General features: G+C 42.7%; 1 protein-coding gene across 2 annotated transcripts in view; it reads right to left on the bottom strand.

Annotated features, from left to right (window-relative positions):
- LOC311306651 (kelch domain-containing protein 1) overlaps window positions 1-27418 on the bottom strand; it is a 216534-nt gene that overhangs the window by 14797 nt on the left and 174319 nt on the right. The window contains exons 9-10 of one of the 2 annotated variants that reach the window (XM_084435173.1): window positions 9788-9900; window positions 9628-9700 (exon numbers count right to left, since the gene is read on the bottom strand). In XM_084435173.1, the coding sequence (XP_084291299.1) occupies window positions 9628-9700; window positions 9788-9900 (186 nt within the window). The remainder of the gene's footprint in view (window positions 1-9627; window positions 9701-9787; window positions 9901-27418) is intronic. The other variant, XM_084435174.1, reaches the window with a different exon arrangement.

Raw genomic sequence — 27418 nt, 5'->3', positions numbered from 1 at the left:
TATTGTTAAAAGGCGTGAACATTAAAGGTTGATTTGAATTCCCGTCTGCTGGTCATGATAATACGTGTATGAGAGAAAAAAAAAAATCCAACGCGGCGTCGGGCCGCGGGCCGGGTTCGGGCAGATAATTCATGTTTATGTGTCGGGTTACATCGGGTCCGGGCTTTAAAAGCCACGGGCCGGGTCGGGTCGGGTTGTCATTTTCAGGCCCGTTGAGAACTCTACTCTGAATGCCACTGTGAAGGCATATCCCACGCTGAACAAGGCAAAGCTCAAGACAGAACTGTCTCTGATCTATGAGAATCCTGAATTCAAGGCTTGCTGTGGTGCACTGGCACTGTACCAGGTTATCATGAGCTACAACCTCCAGGAGGCATTCTCTGAGACTGTGAGTTTGTTGAACATTCTTATAACTACTCCCATGACAACAGCTGAAGCTGAGAGATGTTTCTCAACTTTGAAAAGAATTAAGACATTCCTGCGAAATTCAATGGGCCAGGAACGTCTGAATGCACTGGCCATGCTCTCCATGGAGAGGGAACTAGTCCTCAAAATGCATGATTTCAATGAGAAAGTCATTGACCGCTTTGCTGCACTGAAAGAGAGACGAGCAACATTTCAGTACAAGTAATGTAGTCTGTCTATCTCTCTCTCTCTCTCTCTCTCTTTCTATCTGTCCCCCACCCCCGCTTCCCGTGAGGATGGACACTGCCATGCTGCCATGCATTCAGCCCTATGCTGAATTCTACAAGGCAAATAAATTAAGTTAAAACTTAGTTCCCCGGCCTCATTCGTCTTTGTAAGAAAATGTTCTATTTTGTCTTTATTATTTTGTCAGAATGCACCAGAATGCTTCGTTTGTATGTGAAAATAAAAAAAAAAATCTTCGGGGGGGGGATGCCCGCAGACCCCCCTACAGGGGTTTGGTTTAGCCCCCCCTACAATAAACTTCACCAGCCGCCACTGATAATGAACAATATGAAACTAAAACGACATAAGCTTAATTTAAAATGGCTTAGGAACTATAGGCTATTTAGAGGTGGATAAACGCAATTTACAGGTGGATAAATGCACTTTGGAGGTGGGTAAACACTATATCCGAATTTTGGGAGGTGCGCAAACCAGATGAGGGCTTCATGGGCGGCAAATGTGGGCCCCATTATGGGCTTGCACCCGGGATCCACATTGGGGCAAGCCGTGGAAGCCCAGACATACTAAAAGTGGGACCTGTAAGGGTACTGCATGGGTCTTAATTGGGCAATTCATGTCAGACCCATTTGGGCCCCACCTGCCCAAATGGGTCTAAAGTGGGCTTGCACCCGGGATCCAACCATGGCTACCCAGATGGGCTTTAAATGGGCTCTGTAAGAGTCTTATGTGGGTCCTAACTGGGCAATTCATGCCAGACCCATTGGGGCCCCACCTACCCAAAGGGGTTTAAAGTGGGTTTGCACCCAGGATCCAGCCGTGGATGCCCAGATGGGCTTTAAAAGGGATCTATAAGGGTGTTATGTGGGATCTTAACCGGGCAATTCATGACAGACCCATTTGGGCCCCACCTGCTTAAAGGGCATTTAAAATGGGCTTGCACCCGGGATCCACACGGGGGCCAGCCGTGGATGCCCAGATGGGTTTTAAGTGGGACCTGTAATGGTCTTATGTGGGTCTTAACTGGGTAATTCATGTCAGACCCATTTGGGCCCCACCTGCCTAAAGGGGTTTAAAGTGGGCTTGCACCAGGATTCAACCGTGAATGCCCCTATGGGCTTAAAGTGGGCTCTGTAAGGATCTTATGTGGGTCCTAACTGGGCAATTCATGCAAGGCTTATCTAAGCCCAACCATGCCAAGTGGTTTAAGGAAACAATCTAAGAAAAACTAAAAATGAGGAATGAATATAAGTCCAAGATAAATACAAGACACTTGACGCTTTGAACTGCAAGAAATATATTGTTAAATTGAACAACAAAAATGATCTTTAAAAAACTATTTAAATGTCAAAATGTAACAGGTACCGTAGCAACGGCACCGTGGATAACAGATTAATTCCTGTAAAACAGGAGAGAAACGAGGAGACAGTGTTATCAGGTTCGAGCTCTCTGCAGTAATTTATTTTCTGAATTTTATTCAGCAATCACATCTCTATTGTTAAGTATCATTGTATGTTTCACATATTATATGTTCAGTGTCTTTTTAACATTACAATGAATTTTCAGTGTCCATGTCAATGCAGAATCCATATTAAAATAAACCTCTTTCCACCAAATGCATGTTCACTTACTCTTCATGCTTGTATTTTATACTATTTATCAAAATGAAATGTAAAGACAATGGTAATATTCACCAGCTTTTTTTTAGATCTTCCATTCACAGTATTTTATCAGTATCATGTTAATACAGTACTGCAAAATCATACTCAGAACTCATAAAGTGATTAAAGTGTAACTTTTAACCTCGTTTTAAACTGTAAACATTTTTGTATAAACTCATTGAGCAAAAAAACATTTCCAACAGATGGTGGGAAACTGACATACAGTGAGCTAAACATATCTGTTAACATTACAAGCTCAAAAAAATATCTTCATGTACATATATACACGGGGAAAGTGTGTGTTGAGCTGACTTGATCTCTAGTAATGTCTCTCGACCGTTACTCTGTAGGACTTTGCCCTCTCGTTTCAACTCATTTCAAACTAAATCAAAAACAGACCCTAAGGAAGCTCATTTCACTAAAAACAGTTCACTCATATCTCACATACATTTCAGCATAGATAAATGCTACTTCTGAGGTGTTTTTATACAATTACCCACCTGTAAAACAGGAGAGAAACGAGGAGACAGTGTTATCAGTTTCGAGCTCTCTGCAGTAAAAACCCGCGCAACTCACGCAGCTACAGTAACTCGTCACTCTACACTGCCCCTACTGGCCTGGAGCAAACACTACACAATTCACTTTAAGTCAGGAAAATTCACATTAAAAATAAAACAATTGGGATACTTGTTTTAAAAAAAAAAAAATACAATCACTTGTTTCAAATAAAAGACAATAATTGTGAATATTCTTAAAACACAAATACAACACTTTTGTGGTCGTCACAACAACATACCGGTAAACAAATCAAAAATATATTTTAATTAAAAAAAAAATCTCTGAAAAAAAAACATCTCTCCAAAAAATACATTAATACAAAATTATTACATCGAACAACAAACATAATCTTTAAAAAACAATTTAAATGTCACAACATACTGGTAAATAAATCAAAAATATATTTTTATATATATTATCCCAGTTCAAACCCATGCCCACTTTGCCCATAAATGTACCATGCAGGACCCATATATGTGTTCCCAGTTCAAACCCATGGCCACTTTGCCCATAAATGTACCATGCAGGACCCATATATGTGTTCCCAGTTCAAACCCATGGCCACTTGGCCCATAAAAATTCTATGCAGGACCCATATATGTGTTCCCAGATCAAACCCATGCCCACTCGGCCCATAAATAAACCATGCAGGACCCATATATGTGTTCCCAGATCAAACCCATGCCCACTTGGCCCATAAATAAACCATGCAGGACCCATATATGTGTTCCCAGTTCAAACCCATGCCCACTTGGCTCATAAAAATTATATGCAGGACCCATATATGCATTCCCAGTTCAAACCCATGCCCACTCGGCCCATAAATATGCCATTCAAGACCCATATATGTGTTCCCAGATCAAACCCATGCCCACTTGGACCATAAATATGTCATGCAAGACCCATATATGTGTTCCCAGTTCAAACCCATGCCCACTTGGCCCATGCCTGTCCCTTATGGGGCCCATGTAATCAGCTCATATGGGCTTCCTATGTGGGACTCGTACTACAAAACCTACATGGGACCCACTGATTTCACCCAGCCAAAGCCCATGCCCACACAGTACCCATGGAACCCGTAGTTAACCCATCTGGGCCCCACGTGTCATTGCTGGCTGGGTTACCAGGTTTGCTCATATTAATACTTTAAAGGTACAATATGCAAGAATTTTGCATTAAAATATCCCATAATCTCAAGGCCAGTGTTATATATTTTGTTAAGTTGATTACTTACAATATCCCAAATGTTTCCAACTATTTTTAAATCGTGAGAAAATTGCGATTTTAACCAAGGAAACGGGGCGTTAGAGCAGGGGGGAGCTGGGAGTCGCCAGTCAATTGTGTCATATCCGCGTTGCCCTCGGTTTCCGCTCGTACTGCGTGGAGTCCTGGACAAATGCGGAAGTTGTAGTTGTAGCGTCTATCAAGCAACAAACGTTAGCTTGTTTTGTGCAGTCGTTATGGAACACAATTATTCTTTACCGATTGCAGCTGGTTCTGTCGACAAAGCATGCTTAATTTTATATTTTCCAAATGTAGCATTCGGTAATAGTTATGTTTATGTAAGGGAAGTATATATTGCTTTAGATTTGTGTTTAGTTTATTGACATTGTTTATCACGTCTGGTGTTTATGGCCATGTAAATAAATATAGCATGTGTTATACATAAAGATGAATCAGTATTTTGGCAAATAATGTGGGTATGTTCGAATGTACTTTTACAACAATTGTTTAGAACACGTAAAACTGCGCCGCGTTATCACAACAATGAATTCGACATACAGTAACATCTATGATAACCAATTTAGTATTAAACCTTACTTTTCTTGCGGTTAATTCATTTTAATGAAATAAAAGTGTGATGAGGTACAAGAGTCAGGAAGGAAGAAGACAGGGGTCGGCGTGACTGGGACTCGTACTTTATTAAAATAAAGCAAAACAAACAAAAGTCGTGCACAACGCGCATTCACCGTGGCAACCGCGACGGCACAAAACAGTTCAAAAATGAGAGCTCGGATCCACCGGTTTTCTTTCTCTACGTCCAATTTTCTCTTCAGTCTCTCTCGTTCCAGCGCGCGGCTTAAAAGCGGTCTCTCCACGCGGATCACAGCAATAAGACACAGGTGTTCGTCATTTGCACTTGACCTACTTGCTCGTCTCTTCTCTCTCCCATTACAGACCGCGCTGAACCACGCCCCCCTCGCCACATAAAGCATGTCATTATAAAAAAAGAACTTTGGAGTTTTGGAGAAAACACGGTGGAGTTTAAAACGACAGTTCCCATCATTCCACGCTCCTTCACATCGTCATCAAGCTACGCCGTTGTTGTTGTTTGGAATGTAGCGCCCTCTAGAGGCAAAACATTCTTGCATATTGTAGCTTTAATGCAAGTTCCACACAAACATCATTTACACATTGTTTTCCATATTTACAGTTTATCTCTAAAGATGTCACACACTTTTTTAATGTTACTTCGGTATTTGGAGTACGACAAGAGCATTTATCACTGGCTTAGAAACAAGTTGTTTCTCATTATGTAGGAAAATGCAAACTGCCGTGCAGCAAGCATACAACCCTGAGCACACGGTTTGTGTTTATCATCGGCTGCATGCTTTCTTCCTGTGTTCTGTGTAGCATGCGGCTCGTGTTTTTTACAAAACGTGTCCACACACGCGGCTCGGCTCGTGTCCACATACTTTCATGTTGTCATGTTTTGTGTGGACACACAGTCAGTGAGAACTTTCATTGGCTGGGTATTCTAGTCATGTTTTGTGTGAGCACATGGCTTTATTTTCTTTGTTTCTACATGACATGTGCTCTGGTGTCTTTCTATTATCTTAACCATGCCCTTCTTGTTACCCAATTACTGGTTTATTTGCCCCACCTGCTCTCCCTTGTTACCCTCCTGATTTCCTTCTCTATTTATTCTCCCCGTGTTCTCAGTCCTGTGCCAAATCGTCGTCATATGTGCATCTTGTTTACCTGCTCCCTGTTGTTTCCCACCTTGTCCTGCCTAGTCCAGCCAGTCATGCTTTCCCCCACAGGGTCATTTTTGTTTGTTTTATTTTTGATTAAATAAAAACCCATCAACTCTGCAGCATTTAGTCTTTGTTCCTTTATCAACACTAAACCCTGACAGTGCTATCTGGCCAGTAGAGGACTCAGTATCTTCCTGCTCTCATCTCCCAACCCCTGCCCCTCCGCTCATCAGATTGTGGGTCAACACAGCAAGCTCCTTTCTCTTCTGCAAAGATGGGCCAGCATGAAGGGTTTACTTACAAGTTCCTGTTTGTAGCGAAGGGGCTCGATATCAGCAATGCTATGCTAAAGGACATTTTCAACAACAGCCTTAACGAGCCTGTCAGTGCCTGGGAGATGGGGATGCTGTCATTCTGGCAGTGTGGGGGGTATGTGTATCACTGTGGAGAAGAAGGTTGCCTTCCTACTCTTGGCCCTCCCGTCCTTCCCCTCAGGAACTTCCAAATCCCTAAATCTCTGATGACCACTTCGAGGAGAGGAGGAACGGGTCCGCCTCATCTGCTGGCTGCCCAGAGGTGGCTGAGCCTACTGCAGTCTTCCCCGTGGTGGCTGTGACTGCTGCAGTTTCCCTAGAGCTGCTCATGACTGCTGCAGTTGTTCCCACATTGCCTCACCCTCATAAGCGGAGGAAGAAGGAAAGTCCGGTGGTCCCAGAGGTAACAGAGCCGCACACTCACTGCCACGGCCATGGAGGCCATCCCAAAGTGGCCCACTCTCACTATCAAAGCCACAGAGGCCATTCCTGAGTCACCCACTCTCCTTGGCACAATAGCGGAGACTATTCCTGTCAGTCCTGCCATGGCCAAGAGGGACATATTCACCTTCTATGTTATGGTTGTCCTGTGTGCCAGGACCACACACACCTCCCTGCTAGCTTCTTCTGACCCCAGACCAGTCTTGCTCCATCGGAGCCCACCTGGTCCATCCCTCTGGCTCCACCAGTGAAAATATTGCATGAAGTGCTATGCTAATTCAGAGAAGAGAGGAAATCATTGCTATTGGTTGTGCCGAAATGCTCCACCAAGCCTTGGTTTCTGGACCTAGTGGGGATGTTGACAACATCTCCCTGGACCATTCCGCTGAGAAAGGATCTCCTTTCTCATGCAGGTAATTCAGTCTCGCACCCAAACCTAGTGTTATAGAACCTCCATGTCAGCGGAGCATGAGTGAGTGACATGCATGTTCTACCAGTTAATGAGTTCTGCATGGAATTTGACCCAAATTACTGTTCTCAAGCCAAAAAGGGGTAATGTACCTAAGATGTTCTCAACACGGTTCATAACCCAGGTTATAACATTGTCAGCTTTCACTCCAAATGAGCCAGCTGAAAGAGATACGCTCCCTTCGCAGTCAGAATTTGGTATGCCTTATAATGGTTCAAGCCCACTCTATTTGCAAAATTGTCAACATTTTAACATTGTCAATGTTAATACTTTGATGGTATTTGCCATGTCGCAATTATTAACTGAAATGGTCACAAAGTAAAGTTGTGGCAATGAATCCAGGATTTTCACTTTTCCGGTTGTCATGACGTAACTCCACGAGTTCACACTTACATATAATCAGATTTGCATATGAGCATGCATATTTGGCATGATCTCCGAGGGGAGGGTTCCGAGCATGGAATTTGGCCCAAACCCATTGTTCCCATAGGAACAATGAAGAGTAAGGAGTGGGCTGGTGGAGGGATGCTGGAAAACTGTCATGGGACAGAGGTAAATCAGCTATACAGTATATATTGTACATAGGCCTCCTCTCTGGATTATCTGAACATGCTCCTCCCGAAACTTTGTTAATAAAACATCATTAAGGCTCAATCCCAATTCACCCCTTGCCCCTACCCCTTGGCCCTACCCCTCTGTTTTGCGCGTTCCCGTGAAGGGGTAGGGTTGTCTCAATTCTCTTTTGGTTGGAGGGGTAGGGGGAAGGGGAAGGGCCAGATAGCCCTTGAAACGAAGATTTTTCGGGACCACACTTCAAACGAAGGGGTATGAAAAATGTACCTGCATACACCGGCTACAGAGGCAACATGACTGCCAATAATCATTTTCTTTGTCACATTCAATCTTGTGTTCATATTTACGGTCATGTTCTTCAAAGAAACGGTTGCAAAAAAACGCTAAAGTTCGTTAACAATATGACGCGTGTAAAAAGCAGTTTGAAGCGAAGTGGACGAGCGAATGAGGCGAATTCGCGTCCACCGCGCCGCGCTAAATGTCTCATTCGCGCCGCAAGACCTCCACACGCGCTTAAACGCGTCTTAACATTGAAATCACTCGCGCCAGACGCTCTATTCACGTTTGGTGTGAACGCGGCAGCATTAGGCGTCGAAGATATCGTCATCTCCGTTGTTTTCTGCGAACTTCAGAAGATGTATGCAAAATGCAAAAAATAGCTGTAACTCACGCAAGACTACAGCTGACGACGGCATCTTGGAAGTTTGTGATAAACATTGGCGCATCTCCTGTGACGTAGGCGCTAGCGACAATGTATAATGACATGTAACGGTGTAGTAGTGGTGTCCCATTTCTTAGGGGAATATTTTCACCCCTACGCCTTGACACTCTGTTTCAAGGGGCAAGGGTTAGGGGTAGGCGAAGGGTTAAGGGGTAGGCGAAGGGGTATAAAATAGAATTGGGATTGGGCCTTAGTTATGTGGCCATGACGAAACTTTGGTCATATTGTTTTTGCTTATTTTTTAATGCCATATTATTTTTATTCATGTTTTTGGTTAATTGTTTGTTAATTTTTGTGTCTTTCTAAATAAATGAACTTAATTTTGAGTCTGGACAAACGCACCCGTGTTGCTCCTTTAGGAAATGTGACCGTCACCAGTGCCGGAGCACACAGGGAATGACCGCGGCAACACTGAATCAGCGAACTGAAACAGTGAAGCACTCACTTCTCGCCCTCTAACCAACCGTCAAACATACAAACAAATAGAAATTTGATGCTGTTAAAACAGCAGTTGAGAGCTTGAGAAGCTTGCGATCACTGCTGCACTCACGCTGTATAAAAAAACACCAACACTGGGAAGTCTTCCCGCAAGAACACCGACACACTCGTTGCTTGTTGTGTAAACAATAGTACTCTTCAGAGACATCCGATCAGCTCCGAAGCGAAAGGCAACTGGTGCGTGCATAGTACAGTTTTTTGGTCCGTTTCAGACTTTTCATAACATATGTAGTAATAGTGATGTAAACCATGTATTTTGCGACACCACGCATAAACGATAAAGCATAATATGAAACAATAGACTTTTTATTTTGTCCATCCGATATATATCGTCATATCGCACAGCCCTATACTGAATATCTGTCCATTGACAAATAAATACAAAATAAAAATAACCAACTGAATACCAATACACAACTATTGATCCATGACTTTGCCACAGCGTCGCAATTACTTGTGGCAAAACATTCAGGAAAATTTCCGGTTGTGACAATGTAATTAGTTACGTTGCCACAACGAAAGTTTGGTCATCAGATTACCTTGCAATTACGTAACAATCATGTTTTATGGTTTGCTAATTCACACATGCTCTGTGCTGCCAAATGAAATATGGCAGATACAGTGACCTCTCACACCATGTTAAAGAGACATTTATTGTTTAAATTTTGTATTAAGTAGACAGAATTTGAAAGCTGAAAAATTGTTTGATTAAAAGTAGCATAAAACATAAAACGCATCACACAATACTGTACTAAAACTATTTTACCTGGGCTTGTCTTTATGTGCATGGTCTTTCTCTATCCATTCTCCTGTTATAGTGTCAAATTCCCATCCATCACCTGCACAAAAGAAAAGGGATGTTTGGAAAAAATTTGATGGTTATTTATAGACATGGCTGTTTCTAAACCCTTGACCTCTAAACGTACTGAGAACCTCCCCAGAATTACTTAGTCCTCCAAAAAGGAAGAGTGTGTCGTCTGAGATGGCAGTCAGCGTGTGAAGAGTGCGGCCCCGTGGGAGAGAAGCAGCCTGATGTTCACTGGTTTCAAGAAGAGAAACACTAATAAGACTTATATGATTCATTAACAATTTGGACTGATTAATAATACAGGTAAACAGTATCATGACATGAAAGTGAGTCAATTTAACATTGACTTTATCCTCAATGTCTTAAAATTTTACCTAAATGTTTTGCATATTTATGATGGATGGATCCAGAATGAATAGACTTAAGGCAGGGACACATCAAGGCGACGCCAAAGAACTAGCGCTGATGAAACTCGACTGTGTTGTCGCCTCGCGTTGCTTGCGTCGGGGCAAAAAAGCTGTGCTTGAACGCACTGAAGGACTACAGGCTACTGTCAGCTAGCACACGTGTTCTGCTCCTGCGTGCAAGGAGATATCGTGCAAGGTCTATTTCTGCAGATACATTTGACTGTATTCGTCATTGAAAACGGTAAACAAAGCAGCGTGTGCTTACCATTTTGAATATCAATCATGCTGACCACTTTCTTTATTCCACTCAGCACATATTATTATGAAAATATTTGCCCAGGAACACTGAGGTAAGATGATGTTAAATTAGAACAGCCTGTCTGTAATGTCTTGACTTCTTTGCGTCAGCGTGGACCAGAATTTGTGAATGACATTACCACAGTAATGTGACGTATTTTCTGAATGAAAAATAATAGTGAATGAGAAAGATAGAGGGAGTGGCTTGTTCCCTTTTGAGGGAACTCGAACTGTGTCGATATGACACTTTGGGGAAAGCCCCCCAGCGTAGCGCCTCTGAAGCATGAATGAAACTAAGCCAATCGGGATTGGTGTTGCATCATGACGTAACGTGTGATGGCATACACGGAACAACGGAACAACATACAACGAGTTTTGTAAATCGTGGAACTTACCATATACATCTCGTTTGTCCAACCCCCCTGTCCTTGTATATAATACTGTAACAAATTACAGTATGTTCAAAACTCTGCAGCAAGAGTTCTCACCTCCACTAGGCGTTCTGCTCACATTACTCCTCTGCTTCATGACCTTCACTGGCTACCTGTGGCATCACGTATCCACTTTAAGGTATTGCTCTTAACGTTCAAAGCATTAAATGGTCTTGCTCCCCAATACCTGTCTGACCTACTCTACCCTTACCACCCTGCCCGGTCCCTTAGATCAGCTGAACTGGGTTTATTGTCCATCCCTCGTTTCCGGCTGTCTACTGTAGGTGGAAGGTCATTTAGTGTTAATGCTCCTAAATTGTGGAATTCTCTACCTCTTACACTACGTAATACCTCATCTGTGGCTACTTTCAAGACCCAGTTAAAAACATATCTATATAACATGCATTTTGGATAATGTGACTATCTGTATCCTCTGTGACTGTATGTGTGGGGGTTTAAATGTATTGTTATGTACAATGTAAAGCGACCTTGAGCTATGGAAAGGCGCTATATAAATAAAACTTCTTCTTCTTCTTCTTCTTCTTCTTCCTTGACTATAGCAACATCTTGGAGGCAAGAGATAATGGCTACGGGATGATGTCTCGGGTGGAAGAGCCGTTGGCTAGCTATCTTTCACCCGACACTGCGTCATCCCTGAAGACCCCGGTGCTGCCCACCAAACCCTGCCGTGACGCATCTTATTTGGTGGGCAGGGCTTATATGGCTGCGGGTCGGGCACACTATGGCGGTGCTGCAGGCTTACCAGGCCGACCTTCTTAAAGACATTTATGAGGGCGAGGGACCAACACCTGAAGATACTGCTGAACTGCGTAAGGCTGCTGACTTGTCTCTCCGTGTCACCAAAGAAACTTCCCGCGCTGTCGGGCATTCTATGGCGGCAATGTTGGTCGCGGAGAGACACCTCTGGCTGAATTTATCGGGCATCAAGGAAAAATGGCTGGGCTTTCCTCCTTGATGCCCCGATTTCGCCTTCTGGCCTGTTTGGCGACTCCGTTAACACAGTCGTCGACAGGTTTCAGGAGGCAAAAAAGCAGTCGGTGGCCTTTAACCCTTTGGGGTTGGCGGTCACGCTGGCGATTTTTTTTCTTATCAGTGCAAAAGAGACTCAAAATACTCTGTTGATTTTGATCTTACATATAAGTGTTATACATCATTCAAACTGTTAAATGTCTTCTTTTATTTGTGTACACTCATAATAAAAACAAAATGTTGTGTTTTTCGTAAAATAAGGAAAATAAATATGATGCGCGTTCTGCCGTCTCTCTCAATGTGAAATTCATTCTGAAATGCGACAGAAAATATGTAACTCAGCGAATGATTGTCACATTGACATGAGACATGTCTTTACAAAGCTTGAAGTCTCTATTTTTAAATGTAAATTATATCAAAAACAAATATTCTCTGTTTAAGTAATCCGTATGAAAGCAACGACATGTACAGTTTCTCCAGCCCATGCTCATTAGTTCTAATGTGACCACACCTATGCGCGCAAGAGCAATTGACATGCAAATCATCCACGTGAAGGAACGCAGACCTGTAAACGCCCTCATTACCTTAAAAACAAAGAATCAGAGACTTCAGTAGTCCTCTGCTTTTCATCGAGTTTGGAAGACTGTGTTTGTGCTGTGCTGTTTACCTTGGATAAGAATTAGAAAAACACGATTTGAAGATGAGATAGATTTTTAAGGTATGACATTTCCACTCATAACAGTAAGCATGTTAGTGTTGTATAAACTTTACATTGTAGCAACTAGTCAAACTGGTGCCAGCACTGTTGAAAGATACAGTACAACTTACCAAAATGTATATTTCTCATACATAATATCGACCAATCAGTGTTTTTCATCCGCGGAAAGGGGTCAATAAAACAGCTGGAGAACAATTATGCCACATAACATTTACCTCAGGAAAGCCATTTAATGACCATAATATAGGCTATAGCACGTTAGTTGGCTAGAAAAAAAAGAGCTATAGAGAGTATTTTGCTAAATATGTGTACTATATTACATATTTATTATATTTTTACTTATATCATTAAATAAAGTTGCTATTATAAATTATAATAAAACACACATTATATTTAATTTGAGTTATTTTTAACCTTAAATAATACTACCAGCTACAGCATTAGGTGAGTTTTTTTGTTTTCTTGAGAAAAACTAACGCCTATCTTGCAACCTAATATTTATCCAAATGAGTCAATATTAAATAAAATCACAAGAATTGAATTGAATTAAAATCGTGAAATTTGTGTCAAGCAATAAAAAAAACATAGCTTACCAGAAATTGTACCATGTAAACATTGTAACATGTTGTCACTAAACCTAATAAAATTCTCAAAAAGTACTCAAATGTTTTGACACAATATACTTCTGACTTTATGGATACTGTGTTTATGGATATCTGATCAAATGTAGATACAGTGAGGAAAATAAGTATTTGAACACCCTGCTATTTTGCAAGTTCTCCCACTTAGAAATGATGGAGGGGTCTGAAATTGTCATCGTAGGTGCATGTCCACTGTGAGAGACATAATCGAAAAAAAAAAATCCAGAAATCACAATGTATGATTTTTTAACTATTTATTTGTATGATACAGCTGCAAATAAGTATTTGAACACCTGAGAAAATCAATGTTAATATTTGGTACAGTAGCCTTTGTTTGCAATTACAGAGGTCAAACGTTTCCTGTAGTTTTTCACCAGGTTTGCACACACTGCAGGAGGGATTTTGGCCCACTCCTCCACACAGATCTTCTCTAGATCAGTCAGGTTTCTGGGCTGTCGCTGAGAAACACGGAGTTTGAGCTCCCTCCAAAGATTCTCTATTATTTAGGTCTGGAGACTGGCTAGGCCACGCCAGAACCTTGATATGCTTCTTACAGAGCCACTCCTTGGTTATCCTGGCTGTGTGCTTCGGGTCATTGTCATGTTGGAAGACCCAGCCTCGACCCATCTTCAATGCTCTAACTGAGGGAAGGAGGTTGTTCCCCAAAATCTCGCAATACATGGCCCCGGTCATTCTCTCCTTAATACAGTGCAGTCGCCCTGTCCCATGTGCAGAAAAACACCCCCAAAGCATGATGCTACCACCCCCATGCTTCACAGTAGGGATGGTGTTCTTGGGATGGTACTCATCATTCTTCTTCCTCCAAACACGTTTAGTGGAATTATGACCAAAAAGTTCTATTTTGGTCTCATCTGACCACATGACTTTCTCCCATGACTCCTCTGGATCATCCAAATGGTCATTGGCAAACTTAAGACGGGCCTTGACATGTGCTGGTTTAAGCAGGGGAACCTTCCGTGCCATGCATGATTTCAAACCATGACGTCTTAGTGTATTACCAACAGTAACCTTGGAAACGGTGGTCCCAGCTCTTTTCAGGTCATTGACCAGCTCCTCCCGTGTAGTTCTGGGCTGATTTCTCACCTTTCTTAGGATCATTGAGACCCCACGAGGTGAGATCTTGCATGGAGCCCCAGTCCGAGGGAGATTGACAGTCATGTTTAGCTTCTTCCATTTTCTAATGATTGCTCCAACAGTGGACCTTTTTTCACCAAGCTGCTTGGCAATTTCCCCGTAGCCCTTTCCAGCCTTGTGGAGGTGTACAATTTTGTCTCTAGTGTCTTTGGACAGCTCTTTGGTCTTGGCCATGTTAGTAGTTGGATTCTTACTGATTGTATGGGGTGGACAGGTGTCTTTATGCAGCGAACGACCTCAAACAGGTGCATCTAATTTAGGATAATAAATGGAGTGGAGGTGGACATTTTAAAGGCAGACTAACAGATCTTTGAGGGTCAGAATTCTAGCTGATAGACAGGTGTTCAAATACTTATTTGCAGCTGTATCATACAAATAAATAGTTAAAAAATCATATATTGTGATTTCTGGATTTTTTTTTTTAGATTATGTCTCTCACAGTGGACATGCACCTACGATGACAATTTCAAGCTCTAGGAGGAGTTTGAGTTGTAAATTTTTAGTAAGAAGAATAATAATAACTAGATATGAAAGTTCGTCGAGACAAACTTTAAGTTGGCTTGAGAAAGTTTGGAGCAGAACGTTTTTTGCTAGGCGGTTGCTAGGATGTTATGGGTGGTCGCTATGGTGTTGCTAGGTGGTTGCTATGGTATTCTGGGTGGTTGCTAGGCGGTTGCTAGGGTGTTCTGGCTGGTTGCTAGGATGTTTTGGGTGGTTGCTAGGGTCTTTTGGGTGGTTGCTAGGCGGTTGCTAGGATATTTTGGGTGGTTGCTAGGCGGTTGCTAGGGTATTTTGGGTGGTTGCTAGGGTGTTATGGGTTGGTTGCTAGGCGGTTGCTAGGGTCTTTTGGGTGGTTGCTAGGGTGTTTTGGGTGGTTGCTAGGGTCTTTTGGGTGGTTGCTAGGATATTTTTGGTGGTTGCTAGGGTCTTTTGGGTGGTTGCTAGGCGGTTGCTAGGGTATTTTGGGTGGTTGCTACGGTGTTATGGGTTGGTTGCTAGGCGGTTGCTAGGGTGTTCTGAGTGGTTGCTATGGTGTTGCTAGGCGGTTGCTAAGGTATTCTGGGTGGTTGCTAGGTGGTTGCTAGGGTGTTTGTTGGTTGCTAGGCGGTTCCTAGGGTGTTATGAGTGGTTCCTAGGGTGTTGCTAGGGTATTTTGGGTGGTTACTAGGGTGTTCTGGGTGGTTACTAGGCGGTTGCTAGGGTGTCCTGGGTGGTTGCTATGGTGTTGCTAGGGTGTCCTAAGGTATTTTGGGTGGTTGCTATGGTGTTACAAGGGTTTTCTAAGGTATTTTGTGTGGTTGCTAGGGTGTTCTGAGTGGTTGCTATGGTGTTGCTAGGGTGTCCTAAGGTATATTGGGTGGTTGCTAGGGTGTTCCGAGTGGTTGCTATGGTGTTGCTATGGTGTTCTAAGGTATTTTGGGTGGTTGCTAGGGTGTTCTGGGTGGTTGCTATGGTGTTCTAAGGTATTTTGGGTGGTTGCTAGGGTGTTCTGGGTGGTTGTTAGGCAGTTGCTAGGGTGTTCTGAGTGGTTGCTATGGTGTTGCTAGGGTGTTCTAAGGTATTTTGGGTGGTTGCTAGGGTGTTCTGAGTGGTTGCTATGGTGTTGCTAGGGTGTTCTAAGGTATTTTGGGTGGTTGTTAAGGTTTTCTGGGTGGTTGTTAGGCAGTTGCTAGGGTGTTTTGAGTGGTTGCTAGGGTATTCTGGGTGGTTGCTAGGTGGTTGCAAAGGTATTTTGGGTGGTTGCTAGGGTGTTCTGGGTGGTTGCTAGGCGGTTGCTAGGGTGTTTTCAGTGGTTGCTATGGTGTTCTAGGCGGTTAAACACACACACACAAGATATACCTAACTTGATAACACTTACACACTCAGAGTTTATATGCGTTTAGAGTTTATAAGTTAAAATGAAGTAAATTCAGTAGTTTGAAGTTTAAATTATCTTAAAGTTTATATAAGTTTGACGTTTAAAAAGTTTAAATTAGTTTAAAGTTTAATTTAGTTTGAAGTTTAAAGTAGTTTGAAGTTTAAAATAGTTTGAAGTAGATAGATAGATGAGTTTATTAGTTTAAATTAGTCTCAATGGCTTTTATATTATATAGAATGGCAGTTTGATTTAGATTTGAATTTTTGGCAGTTTGATTTAGTTTAGGGTTTCAAGGGATTTAAATTTGAATTTTTGGCAGTTTGGCAGTTTAAAAAACCTGAACATTCCGCAATTGTAATTCAAATGGTTTTTTCCGAGTTTTGATCGTCATTTTTAGGAAAACCGTAAGTCCGAACAGTCTGAAAAGATAAAGCAACTCGAGTCAGAACAGTTTGAGTGTCTGAGCCGAGTTTGGAGTATGTAGAGTTAAAGCTCTAGGAGAAGTTTGAGTCAGAAATTTTTAGTCTCAGAAGAATAATAATAACTAGATGCGAAAGTTCGTCGAGACAAACTTTAAGTTGGCTTGAGAAAGTTTGGAGCAGAATGTTTTTTGCTAGGCGGTTGCTAGGATGTTATGGGTGGTTGCTATGGTGTTGCTAGGGTATTTTGGGCGGTTGCTAGGGTGTTCTGGGTGGTTGCTAGGTGGTTGCTAGGGTGTCCTGGGTGGTTGCTAAGGTCTTTTGGGTGGTTGCTAGGGTATTTTGGGTGGTTGCTAGGGTATTCTGGGTGGTTGCTAGGCGGTTGCTAGGGTTTTCTGGGTGGTTGCTAGGGTATTCTGGGTGGTTGCTAGGCGGTTGCTAGGATATTTTAGGTGGTTGCTAGGGTCTTTTGGGTGGTTGCTAGGCGGTTGCTAGGGTCTTTTGGGTGGTTGCTAGGGTCTTTTGGGTGGTTGCTAGGCGGTTGCTAGGGTGTTTTGGGTGGTTGCTAGGATGTTTTGGGTGGTTGCTAGGGTCTTTTGGGTGGTTGCTAGGCGGTTGCTAGGGTGTTTTGGGTGGTTGCTAGGGTCTTTTGGGTGTTGCTAGGGTGTTCTGGGTGGTTGCTAGGGTCTTTTGGGTGGTTGCTAGGCGGTTGCTAGGGTGAAGGAGGTTGTTCCCCAAAATCTTGCAATACATGGCCCCAGTCATCCTCTCCTTAATACAGTGCAGTCGCCCTGTCCCATGTGCAGAAAAACATCCCCAAAGCATGATGCTACCACCCCCATGCTTCACAGTAGGCCCGTCTTAAGTTTGCCAATGACCATTTGGATGATCCAGAGGAGTCATGGGAGAAAGTCATGTGGTCAGATGAGACCAAAATAGAACTTTTGGTCATAATTCCACTAAACGTGTTTGGAGGAAGAAGAATGATGAGTACCATCCCAAGAACACCATCCCTACTGGCGTAGTGATATGACGCAGCGCCTAAAAATAGTCCCCAGCTCGGTAACTTCTTCCAACGTGACCGGGACTAAGTTTGTCTAACCTATTAGACCTATTTTCAGGCGCTGCGTCATATCACTACGCCTGCTGCACCCATGGTACGGCCGCACAGTTCCTTGATTATTACGCCGGAATGAGAGTAGTTCCTAGCCATATCAGCCTAGAAAATCGCAACTTTTCATTTTCCGTCGATCTTAGTACACGGTTTAACTACAGAAGAGTCAAGTTTTAAATAGGAAAAATATTGAAACTCTTTGGTCATTTTGAAAGAAATGCTACTGGACTCGTCTGAATCAATGATCTATGCTAAGCTATGCTAAAAGTGGTACCGTCAGACCCGGAGTTCGGCTGAATGGATTCTAAAACGGTAAAACTCAACTGTTTAACTCTGGGGGAGTTGTAAAATGAGCATATTTCCGAAAAAAGTGGAGTGTCCCTTTAAGTCTATGGGACATTTTTCGGCTAATTCTCCGCCCGCCAGACGAACATCTTACACCCGATCACTTATAAAAGTCATAGCACACCTTTCCTCAATAAACCGGTCGATTTGACACCTCATTCTGGGGTTTGTGACAAAAGGTGTGGGGCGAGTTACGCGCCGAAGTTTTGTCTAGGTGAATAGTAATCACAACACTAGAATGTACATTTCCTGAAGAAAATGTGAAGTGGTGCTTGCAGTGGCAAAACTCGCCACTCGGTTGCTAGGGTGTTGTACATGATTGCATACGAGCCAACAACCATGTCTGTACGATGTTGTGGAGCTGAAATATGGCTTCTATATGTTTCAACATGGTTGCTAGGTGGCTCTAAACGGTTGCTAGGGTGTGAATACACAGTTACCATGGTGATATTTACAGACTGTTTCCCAACCGAAACAAAAGAGCCAACCCCCATCTCTATACGATGTTCTGATGCAGAAACATGGGTCTTGATAAACGGTTGTTAGGGTCCTCTGTTTGGTTGCTAGGGAGTGACTTGGCAGGTGCCAATCATGAAACTCCAAAGGCTGCTTGTCAGTATGAATGATATAAACCAACTCCCATGCCTCTGTGACATTTAGAATGGAAGATATCCCTCTTTGGATTTTGGTTGCTAGGGTACTCTGTTTGTTTGCTATGGAGTTGCTTGGCAGCTGCCAATGATGAAACTGCAAAGGCTGCTTTTCAGTATGAATGATATAAACCAACTCCCATGCCTCTGTGACATTCAGAATGGAAGATATCCCTCTTTGAAGTTTGGTTGCTAGGGTAATCTATTTGGTTGCTATGGAGTTGCTTGACAGCTGCCAATGATGAAACTGCAAAGGCTTCTTGTCACTATGAATGAAATAAACCAACTCCCATGCCTCTGTGACATTCAGAATGGAAGATATCCCTCTTTTGATTTTGGTTGCTAAGGTACTCTATTTGGTTGCTAGTGGGTGGCTTGATAGCTGCCAATGATGAAACTTCAAAGGCTTCTTGTCACTATGAATGAAATAAACCAACTCCCATGCCTCTGTGACATTCAGAATGGAAGATATCCCTCTTTTGATTTTGGTTGCTAGGGTACTCTATTTGGTTGCTAGTGGGTGGCTTGATAGCTGCCAATGATGAAACTTCAAAGGCTTCTTGTCACTATGAATGATATAAACCAACCCCCATCTTTATACGATGCTCTGATACAGAGATATAGGTCTTGTTAAATAGTTGCTAGGGTACTCTGTTTGGTTGCTATGGAGTGGCTTGGCAGCTGCCAATGATGAAACTCCAAAGGCTGATTTTCAGTATGAATGATATAAACCAACTCCCATGCCTCTGTGACATTCAGAATGGAAGATATCCCTCTTTGGATTTTGGTTGCTAAGGGGCTCGACAATGGTTGCTAGGGAGGGGCTTGGAAGTGTTGAGGTGATTCATGATTGGCTGTTTGCTGCCCCGAGTCAAACGATACCACCTTCATGTTTCTTTGACAATTCAGTCCGGAGATATCCCTTTGATCTCTTTCAATGGAAGTCTATGGGACTTGTTGCTAAGGTGCTCTAAATGGTTGCTAGGGCATGGCTTGATAGCTTCACAATGATCCTGAGAGACTGATTGGTCATCTGAGTAAAATGAGCCCGCCCCCTTGTCTCTATGACACTGTGATCCAGAGCTATGTTCAATACAAAATCCCTATGCAATTTACCATAGTAGGAAAAACACATGCTGGGCCGTCCTACACCATAGTAAGTCAATGGGAAACTTTGGGCAGCTCCTGCCCCCCAGGGGTGCAACTTTTACCCCATTGTGAGGTATGGTCTCACACAGCCTGCCATCCTCTTCAAATGTGGCAAATCACACATTTCTGCGAAATCCTCGCTCGGAGCTATGACTCGTCAAAGTTTGTTGCAATGTTAAGTCAATGGGATTTTTCGGCTGCTTTTTCGCCCCTGGGGCGAACACCGTACCCCCGATCGCTTATAAAAGTCATAGCACACCATTCCCGAATAATCTGCACGATTTGACACCTCCTTCGTGGGTCTGTGACAAAAGCTGCGGCACGAGTTACGCGCCAAACTTTTGTGTGGAAGAATAATAATAATAAAAATAATAATAAGTATGCAAGAGAACACTAATGATGCCTTGCTTTCAGCAAGCACCATTAACTAGAATGTACATTTCCTGAAGAAAATGTGAAGTGGTGCTTGCAGTGGCAAAATTCGCCACTGGGCAGATGCTAACACAATTGACATGTTGTGATACCATGATATACCACATTTTAGCATCATTTACCATGATTTACCATGTTTCTAAGATGATTTACTACGATTTACCACATTCCAGCATGATTTATTATGATTAACATGTTGTTAGAATGATGCTAGCACGATTAGCATGTTGCTAGCATGATTAGCATGTTGGTTGGATGATGCTAGCATGATTAGCATGCTTTTAACAAGATGCTAGCATGATTAGCATTTTGCTAGCATGTTTTTAGCTAGATGGTAACATGATTAGCATATTGATAGCATAATGCTAGCATGATTAGCATGTTGTTAGCATGACGCTAGCTTGATTAGCATGTTGCTAGCACAATGCTAGCACTATTAGCATGTTGCTTGCATAATGCTAGCATGATTAGCATGTTGATAGCATGTTTTTAGCAAGATGCTAACATGATTAGCATGTTGCTAACATTATGCTAGCTTGATTAGCATGTTGCTAGCTTGATTAGCATGTTGCTAGCATAATGCTAGCATGATTAGCATGTTGCTAGCATTATGCTAGCTTGATTAGCATGTTGCTAGCATAATGCTAGCATGATTAGCATGTTGCTAGCATGATGCTAGCTTGATTAGCATGTTGCTAGCATGATGCTAGCATGATTAGCATGTTGATAGCATGTTTTTAGCAAGATGCTGAATGTTCTGGGTGGTTGCTAGGCAGTTGCTAGGGTGTTCTGGGTGGTTGCTAGAGTTTTTTGGTGGTTACTAGAGCATTTCTAGATGTTGCTAGGGTGTTCAGGGTGGTTGCTAAGGTATTTTTGTTAGTTGCTATGGTGTTACTAGGTGGTTGGTAGTTGTCAAATATGGTTACTATCGAGTTTTTATAGAGTTCTTAAAATCTTTAATAACGAGTGCCTTCAGTACGGCACTCGGCCTGCGGCCTCGTGCCTATGGCCGATTAGGCACAAGAATGGAACGATATCGCAAGGCCACGATTGTAATATTGCTTTAAAAAATACAAAAAAATTTAAAGAATTATTTTTTTTGGTTTAGGGTGGTTGCTAGGGAGCTCTTAGTGGTTGCTAGGGTGCTGTAACTGGTTGCTAGAGTGTGGCTATGAAGATTTTAGGCCATTACTTATTGGCTGCTTGATAATATAAATCCTCTGAGGGAGAGACATAGGGAGAGATGCAGGGGTGTCAGGCCCTTTTGGAGTCTGTGTGTGTGAAAACGTCGGTTTGGATTCAAATGTTTTTAGAACTCCCCATGTAAAGTCAATGGGACTTTTTTGGCCGCTTTCTCGTCCGCTGTGCGAACATCGTACACCCGATCGCTTAGAAAAGTCATAGCACACCTCTCCTCAATGAGCCGGTCGATTTGACACCTCACTCAGGGGTCTGTGACAAACGGTGCGGGGCAAGTTACGCGCCAAACTTTGTGTGGAATAATAATAATAAGAAGAAGAATAAGTATGAGCAATAACAATAGTGATGCTTTTAAAAAAGCACCACTAACTAGAATGTACATTTCCTGAAGAAAATGTGAAGTGGTGCTTGCAGTGGCAAAAGTCGCCACTCGGTTGCTAGGGTGTTGTACATGATTACATACGAGCCAACAACCATGTCTGTACAATGTTGTGGAGCTGAAATATGGCTTCTATATGTTGCAATATGGTTGCTAGGTGGCTCTAAATGGTTGCTAGGGTGTGAATACACAGTTACCATGGTGGTATTTACAGACTGTTTTACAACTGAAACTAATGAGCCAACCCCCATCTCTATGCAATATTCTGATGTAGAGATGTAGGTCTTGTAAAATGGTTGCTAGAGTAGTCTGTTTGGTTGCTATGGGGTTGCTTGGCAGCTGCTAATGATGAAACTGCAAAGACTTCTTGTCAGTATGAATGATATAAACCAACTCCCATCTCTATATGATGTTCTGATGCAGAGATATACGTTTAGCTAAACGGTTGCTAGGGTACTCTGTTTGGTTGCTAGCGTGTGGCTTGTCAGCTGTCAATGATGAAATTCCAAAGGCTTCTTGTCACTATGAATGATATAATCCAACTCCCATGCCTCTGTGACATTCAGAATGGAAGATATGCCTCTTTGGATTTTGGTTGCTAGGGTACTCTGTTTGGTTGCTATGGAGTTACTTGGCAGCTGCCAATGATGCAATTCCAAAGGCTTCTTGTCACTATGAATGATATAAACCAACTCCCATGCCTCTGTGACATTCAGAATGGAAGATATCCCTCTTAGGATTTTGGTTGCTAGGGTACTCTGTTTGGTTGCTAGGGAATGTCTTGGCAGCTGCCAATCATGAAACTCAAAGGCTGCTTGTCAATATGAATGATATAAACCAACTCCCATGCCTCTGTGACATTCAGAATGGAAAATATCCCTCTTTGGATTTTGGTTGCTAGGGTACTCTGTTTGGTTGCTATGGAGTTACTTGACAGCTGCCAATGATGAAACTGCAAAGGCTTCTTGTCACTATGAATGATATAAACCAACTCCCATGCCTATGTGACATTCAGAATGGAAGATATCCCTCTTTGGATTTTGGTTGCTAGGTACTCTGTTTGGTTGCTATGGAGTTGCTTGGCAGCTGACAATGATGAAACTACAATGGCTTCTTTGCACTATGAATGAAATAAACAAACTCCCATGCCTCTGTGACATTCAGAATGGAAGATATCCCTCTTTGGATTTTGGTTGCTAGGTACTCTGTTTGGTTGCTATGGAGTTGCTTGGCAGCTGACAATGATGAAACTACAATGGCTTCTTTGCACTATGAATGAAATAAACAAACTCCCATGCCTCTGTGACATTCAGAATGGAAGATATCCCTCTTTGGATTTTGGTTGCTAGGGTACTCTATTTGGTTGCTAGGGAGTGGCTTGGCAGCTGCCAATCATGAAACTCCAAATGCTTTTTGTTACTATGAATGATATAAACCAACTCCCATGCCTCTGTGACATTCAGAATGGAAGATATCCCTCTTTGAATTTTGGTTGCTAGGGTACTCTATTTGGTTGCTAGGGAGTGGCTTGGCAGCTGCCAATCATGAAACTCCAAAGGCTTCTTGTCACTATGAATTATATAAACCAACCCCCATCTCTATACGATGCTCTGATACAGAGATATATGTCTTGCTAAATAGTTGCTAGGGTACTCTGTTTGGTTGCTATGGAGTGGCTTGGCAGCTGCTAATGATGAAACTCCAAAGGCTGCTTTTTCAGTATGAATGATATAAACCAACTCCCATGCCTCTGTCTTATTCAGAATAGAAGATATCCCTCTAGGATTTTGGTTGCTAAGGTGCTCGACAATGGTTGCTAGGGAGGGGCTAGGAAGTGTTGAGGTGATTCATGATTGGCCATTTGATGCCCTGAGTGAAACGAGACCACCTTCATGTTTATATGATCTACTAGAGCGTTTCTAGACGTTTCTAGTGTGCTCAGGATGGTTGCTAAGGTATTTTTGGTAGTTGCTATGGTGTTACTAGGTGGTTGGTAGTTGTCAAAGATGTGGTTACTATGGAGTTTTTATAGAGTTATTAAAATCTTTAATAACGAGTGCCTTCAGTACGACACTCGGCCTGCGGCCTCGTGCCTATGGCCGATTAGGCACAAGCATGGAGCGATATCGCAAGGCCACGAGTGTAATATTGCTTTAAAAAATACAAAAAAATGTACAATTTTTTATTTTTTTTGGTTTAGGGTGGTTGCTAGGGAGCTCTTAGTGGTTGCTAGGGTGCTGTAACTGGTTGCTAGGGTGTGGCTATGAAGATTTTAGGCCATTACTTATTGGCTGCTTGATAATATAAATCCTCTGAGGGAGAGAGAGAGGGAGAGATGCAGGGGTGACAGGCCCTTTGGAGTCTGTGTGTGTGAAAACGTCGGTTGGGATTCAAATGTTTTTAGAACTCCCCATGTTAAGTCAATGGGACTTTTTTGGCCGCTTTTTCGTCCGCTGTGTGAACATCGTACACCCGATCGCTTAGAAAAGTCATAGCACACCTCTCCTCAATGAGCCGGTCGATTTGACACCTCACTCAGGGGTCTGTGACAAACGGTGCGGGGCGCATTACGCGCCAAATTTTGTCCAGAATAATAATAATAATAATAACTAGAATGTACATTTCCTGAAGAAAATGTGAAGTGGTGCTTGCAGTGGCAAAACTCGCCACTCGGTTGCTAGGGTGTTGTACATGATTGCATACGAGCCAACAACCATGCCTCTACGATGTTGTGGAGCTGAAATATGGCTTCTATATGTTGCAATATGGTTGCTAGGTTGCTAGGGTGTGAATACACAGTTACCATGGTGATATTTACAGACAGTTTTCCAACTGAAACTAATGAGCCAACCCCCATCTCTATACAATATTCTGATGCAGAGATGTAGGTCTTGTAAAATGGTTGCTAGGGTACTCTGTTTGGTTGCAATGGGGATGCTTGTCAGCTGCTAATGATGAAACTGCAAAGGCTTCTTGTCAGTATGAATGATATAAACCAACTCCCATCTCTATACGATGTTCTGATGCAGAGATATACATTTTGCTAAACGGTTGCTAGGGTACTCTATTTGGTTGCTAGCGAGTGGCTTGTCAGCTGCCAATCATGAAACTCCAAAGGCTTCTTGTCACTATGAATGATATAAACCAACTCCCATGCCTCTGCGACATTCAGAATGGAAGATATGCCTCTTTGGATATTGGTTGCTAGGGTACTCTGTTTGGTTGCTAGGGAGTGGCTTGTCAGCTGTCAATGATGAAATTCCAAAGGCTTCTTGTCAGTATGAATTATATAATCCAACTCCCATGCCTCTGTGACATTCAGAATGGAAGATATGCCTCTTTGTATTTTGGTTGCTAGGGTACTCTGTTTGGTTGCTATGGAGTTACTTGGCAGCTGCCAATGATGCATTTCCAAAGGCTTCTTGTCACTATGAATGATATAAACCAACTCCCATTTCTCTGTGACATTCAGAATGGCAGATATACCTCTTTGGATTTTGGTTGCTAGGGTACTCTGTTTTGTTGCTATGGAGTGGCTTGGCAGATGCCAATGATGAAACTGCAAAGGCTTCTTGTCACTATGAATGATATAAACCAACTCCCATGCCTCTGTGACATTCAGAATGGAAGATATCCCTCTTTGGATTTTGGTTGCTAAGGTGTTCGACAATGGTTGCTATGGAGGGGCTAGGAAGTGTTGAGGTGATTCATGATTGGCTGTTTGCTGGCCCAAGTCAAATGAGACCACCCCCATGTTTCTATGACAATTCAGTCCGGAGATATCCCTTTGATATCTTTCAATGGAAGTCTATGGGTCTTGTTGCTAAGGTGCTCTAAATGGTTGCTAGGGCGTGGCTTGATAGCTTTACAATGATCCTGAGAGACTGATTGGTCGTCTGAGTAAAATGAGCCTGCCCCCTTGTCTCTATGACACTGTGATGCAGAGCTATCTTCAATACAAAATCCCTATGCAATTTACCATAGTAGGAAAAGCATGTGTGTTTCACGGGGCGTTCCTTCCCCATAGTAAGTCAATGGGGCAACTTTGGGACGCTCCTGCCCCCCAGGGGTGCAACTTTTACCCCATTGTGAGGTATGTTCCTACAGAGCCTGTCAGCCTCTTCAAATGTGGCAAATTACATGTTTCTGCGAAATCCTCGCTCAGAGCTATGAGTGCTCAAAGTTCGTTGCAATGTTAAGTCTATGGGACTTTTTTGGCTGCTTTTTTGCCCCTGGGGCAAACATCATACCCCCGATCGCTTATAAAAGTCATAGCACACCTCTCCTCAATGAGCCGGTCGATTTGACACCTCTGTCAGGGGTCTGACACAAACGGTGCGGGGCGAGTTACGCGCCAAACTTTGTCCAGAATAATAATAATAAGAACTAGAATGTACATTTCCTGAAGAAAATGTGAAGTGGTGCTTGCAGTGGCAAAATTCGCCACCCGGTTACTAGGGTGTTGTACATGATTGCATACGAGCCAACAATCATGTCTGTACGATGTTGTGGAGCTGAAATATGACTTCTATATGTTGCAATATGGTTGCTAGGTAGCTTTAAACGGTTGCTAAGGTGTGGTTACACAGTTACCATGATGATATTTACAGATTGGTTTCCCAACCGAAACAAACAAGCACACCCCCATGTCTATACGATGTTCTGGTGCTGAGATATAGCTCATTCATGTGTTTGTACGGTTGCTAGGGTACTCCAAATGGTTGCTAAGGTTTGTTTATACAGTTTATGGGGTAATATTTAAAGAGTATTTGCAGGTCTGGGTCAAAAAATGCCCAACTCTGTGTTTTTACAATGTTTTGTTGCTGAGATATGGCTTGTAAATGTTGTTCAGTGGTTGCTAGGGGCCTGTAACTGGTTGCTTGGGCGTGGCTATGAAGTTGTTATGTCACTACATATTGGTTGCTTGATAGGACGAATCAAAAGAGCCCAACCCCAAGGCTCTATGACCTTCTGAGCCAAAGATATGATTTTGCAAATTTTGTGGCTATGTTAAGTCTATGGGACATTTTTCGGCTAATTCTCCGCCCGCCAGACGAACATCTTACACCCGATCACTTATAAAAGTCATAGCACACCTTTCCTCAATAAACCGGTCGATTTGACACCTCATTCTGGGGTTTGTGACAAAAGGTGTGGGGCGAGTTACGCGCCGAAGTTTTGTCTAGGTGAATAGTAATCACAACACTAGAATGTACATTTCCTGAAGAAAATGTGAAGTGGTGCTTGCAGTGGCAAAACTCGCCACTCGGTTGCTAGGGTGTTGTACATGATTGCATACGATCCAACAACCATGTCTGTACGATGTTGTGGAGCTGAAATATGGCTTCTATATGTTGCAATATGGTTGCTAGGTGGCTCTAAACGGTTGCTAGGGTGTGGCTACACAGTTACCATGATGATATTTACAGACTGGTTTCCCAAACGAAACAAACAAACACACCCCCATGTCTATACAATGTTCTGGTGATGAGATATAGCCCATTCATGTGTTTGTACGGTTGCTAGGGTACTCCAAATGGTTGCTAAGGTTTGTTTATACAATT

This window comes from Rutilus rutilus (genome assembly GCF_951802725.1).
Source record: "Rutilus rutilus genome assembly, chromosome: 16".
NCBI lineage: Eukaryota > Metazoa > Chordata > Actinopteri > Cypriniformes > Leuciscidae > Rutilus > Rutilus rutilus.
This window is presented reverse-complemented; position numbering and strand designations above follow the sequence as displayed.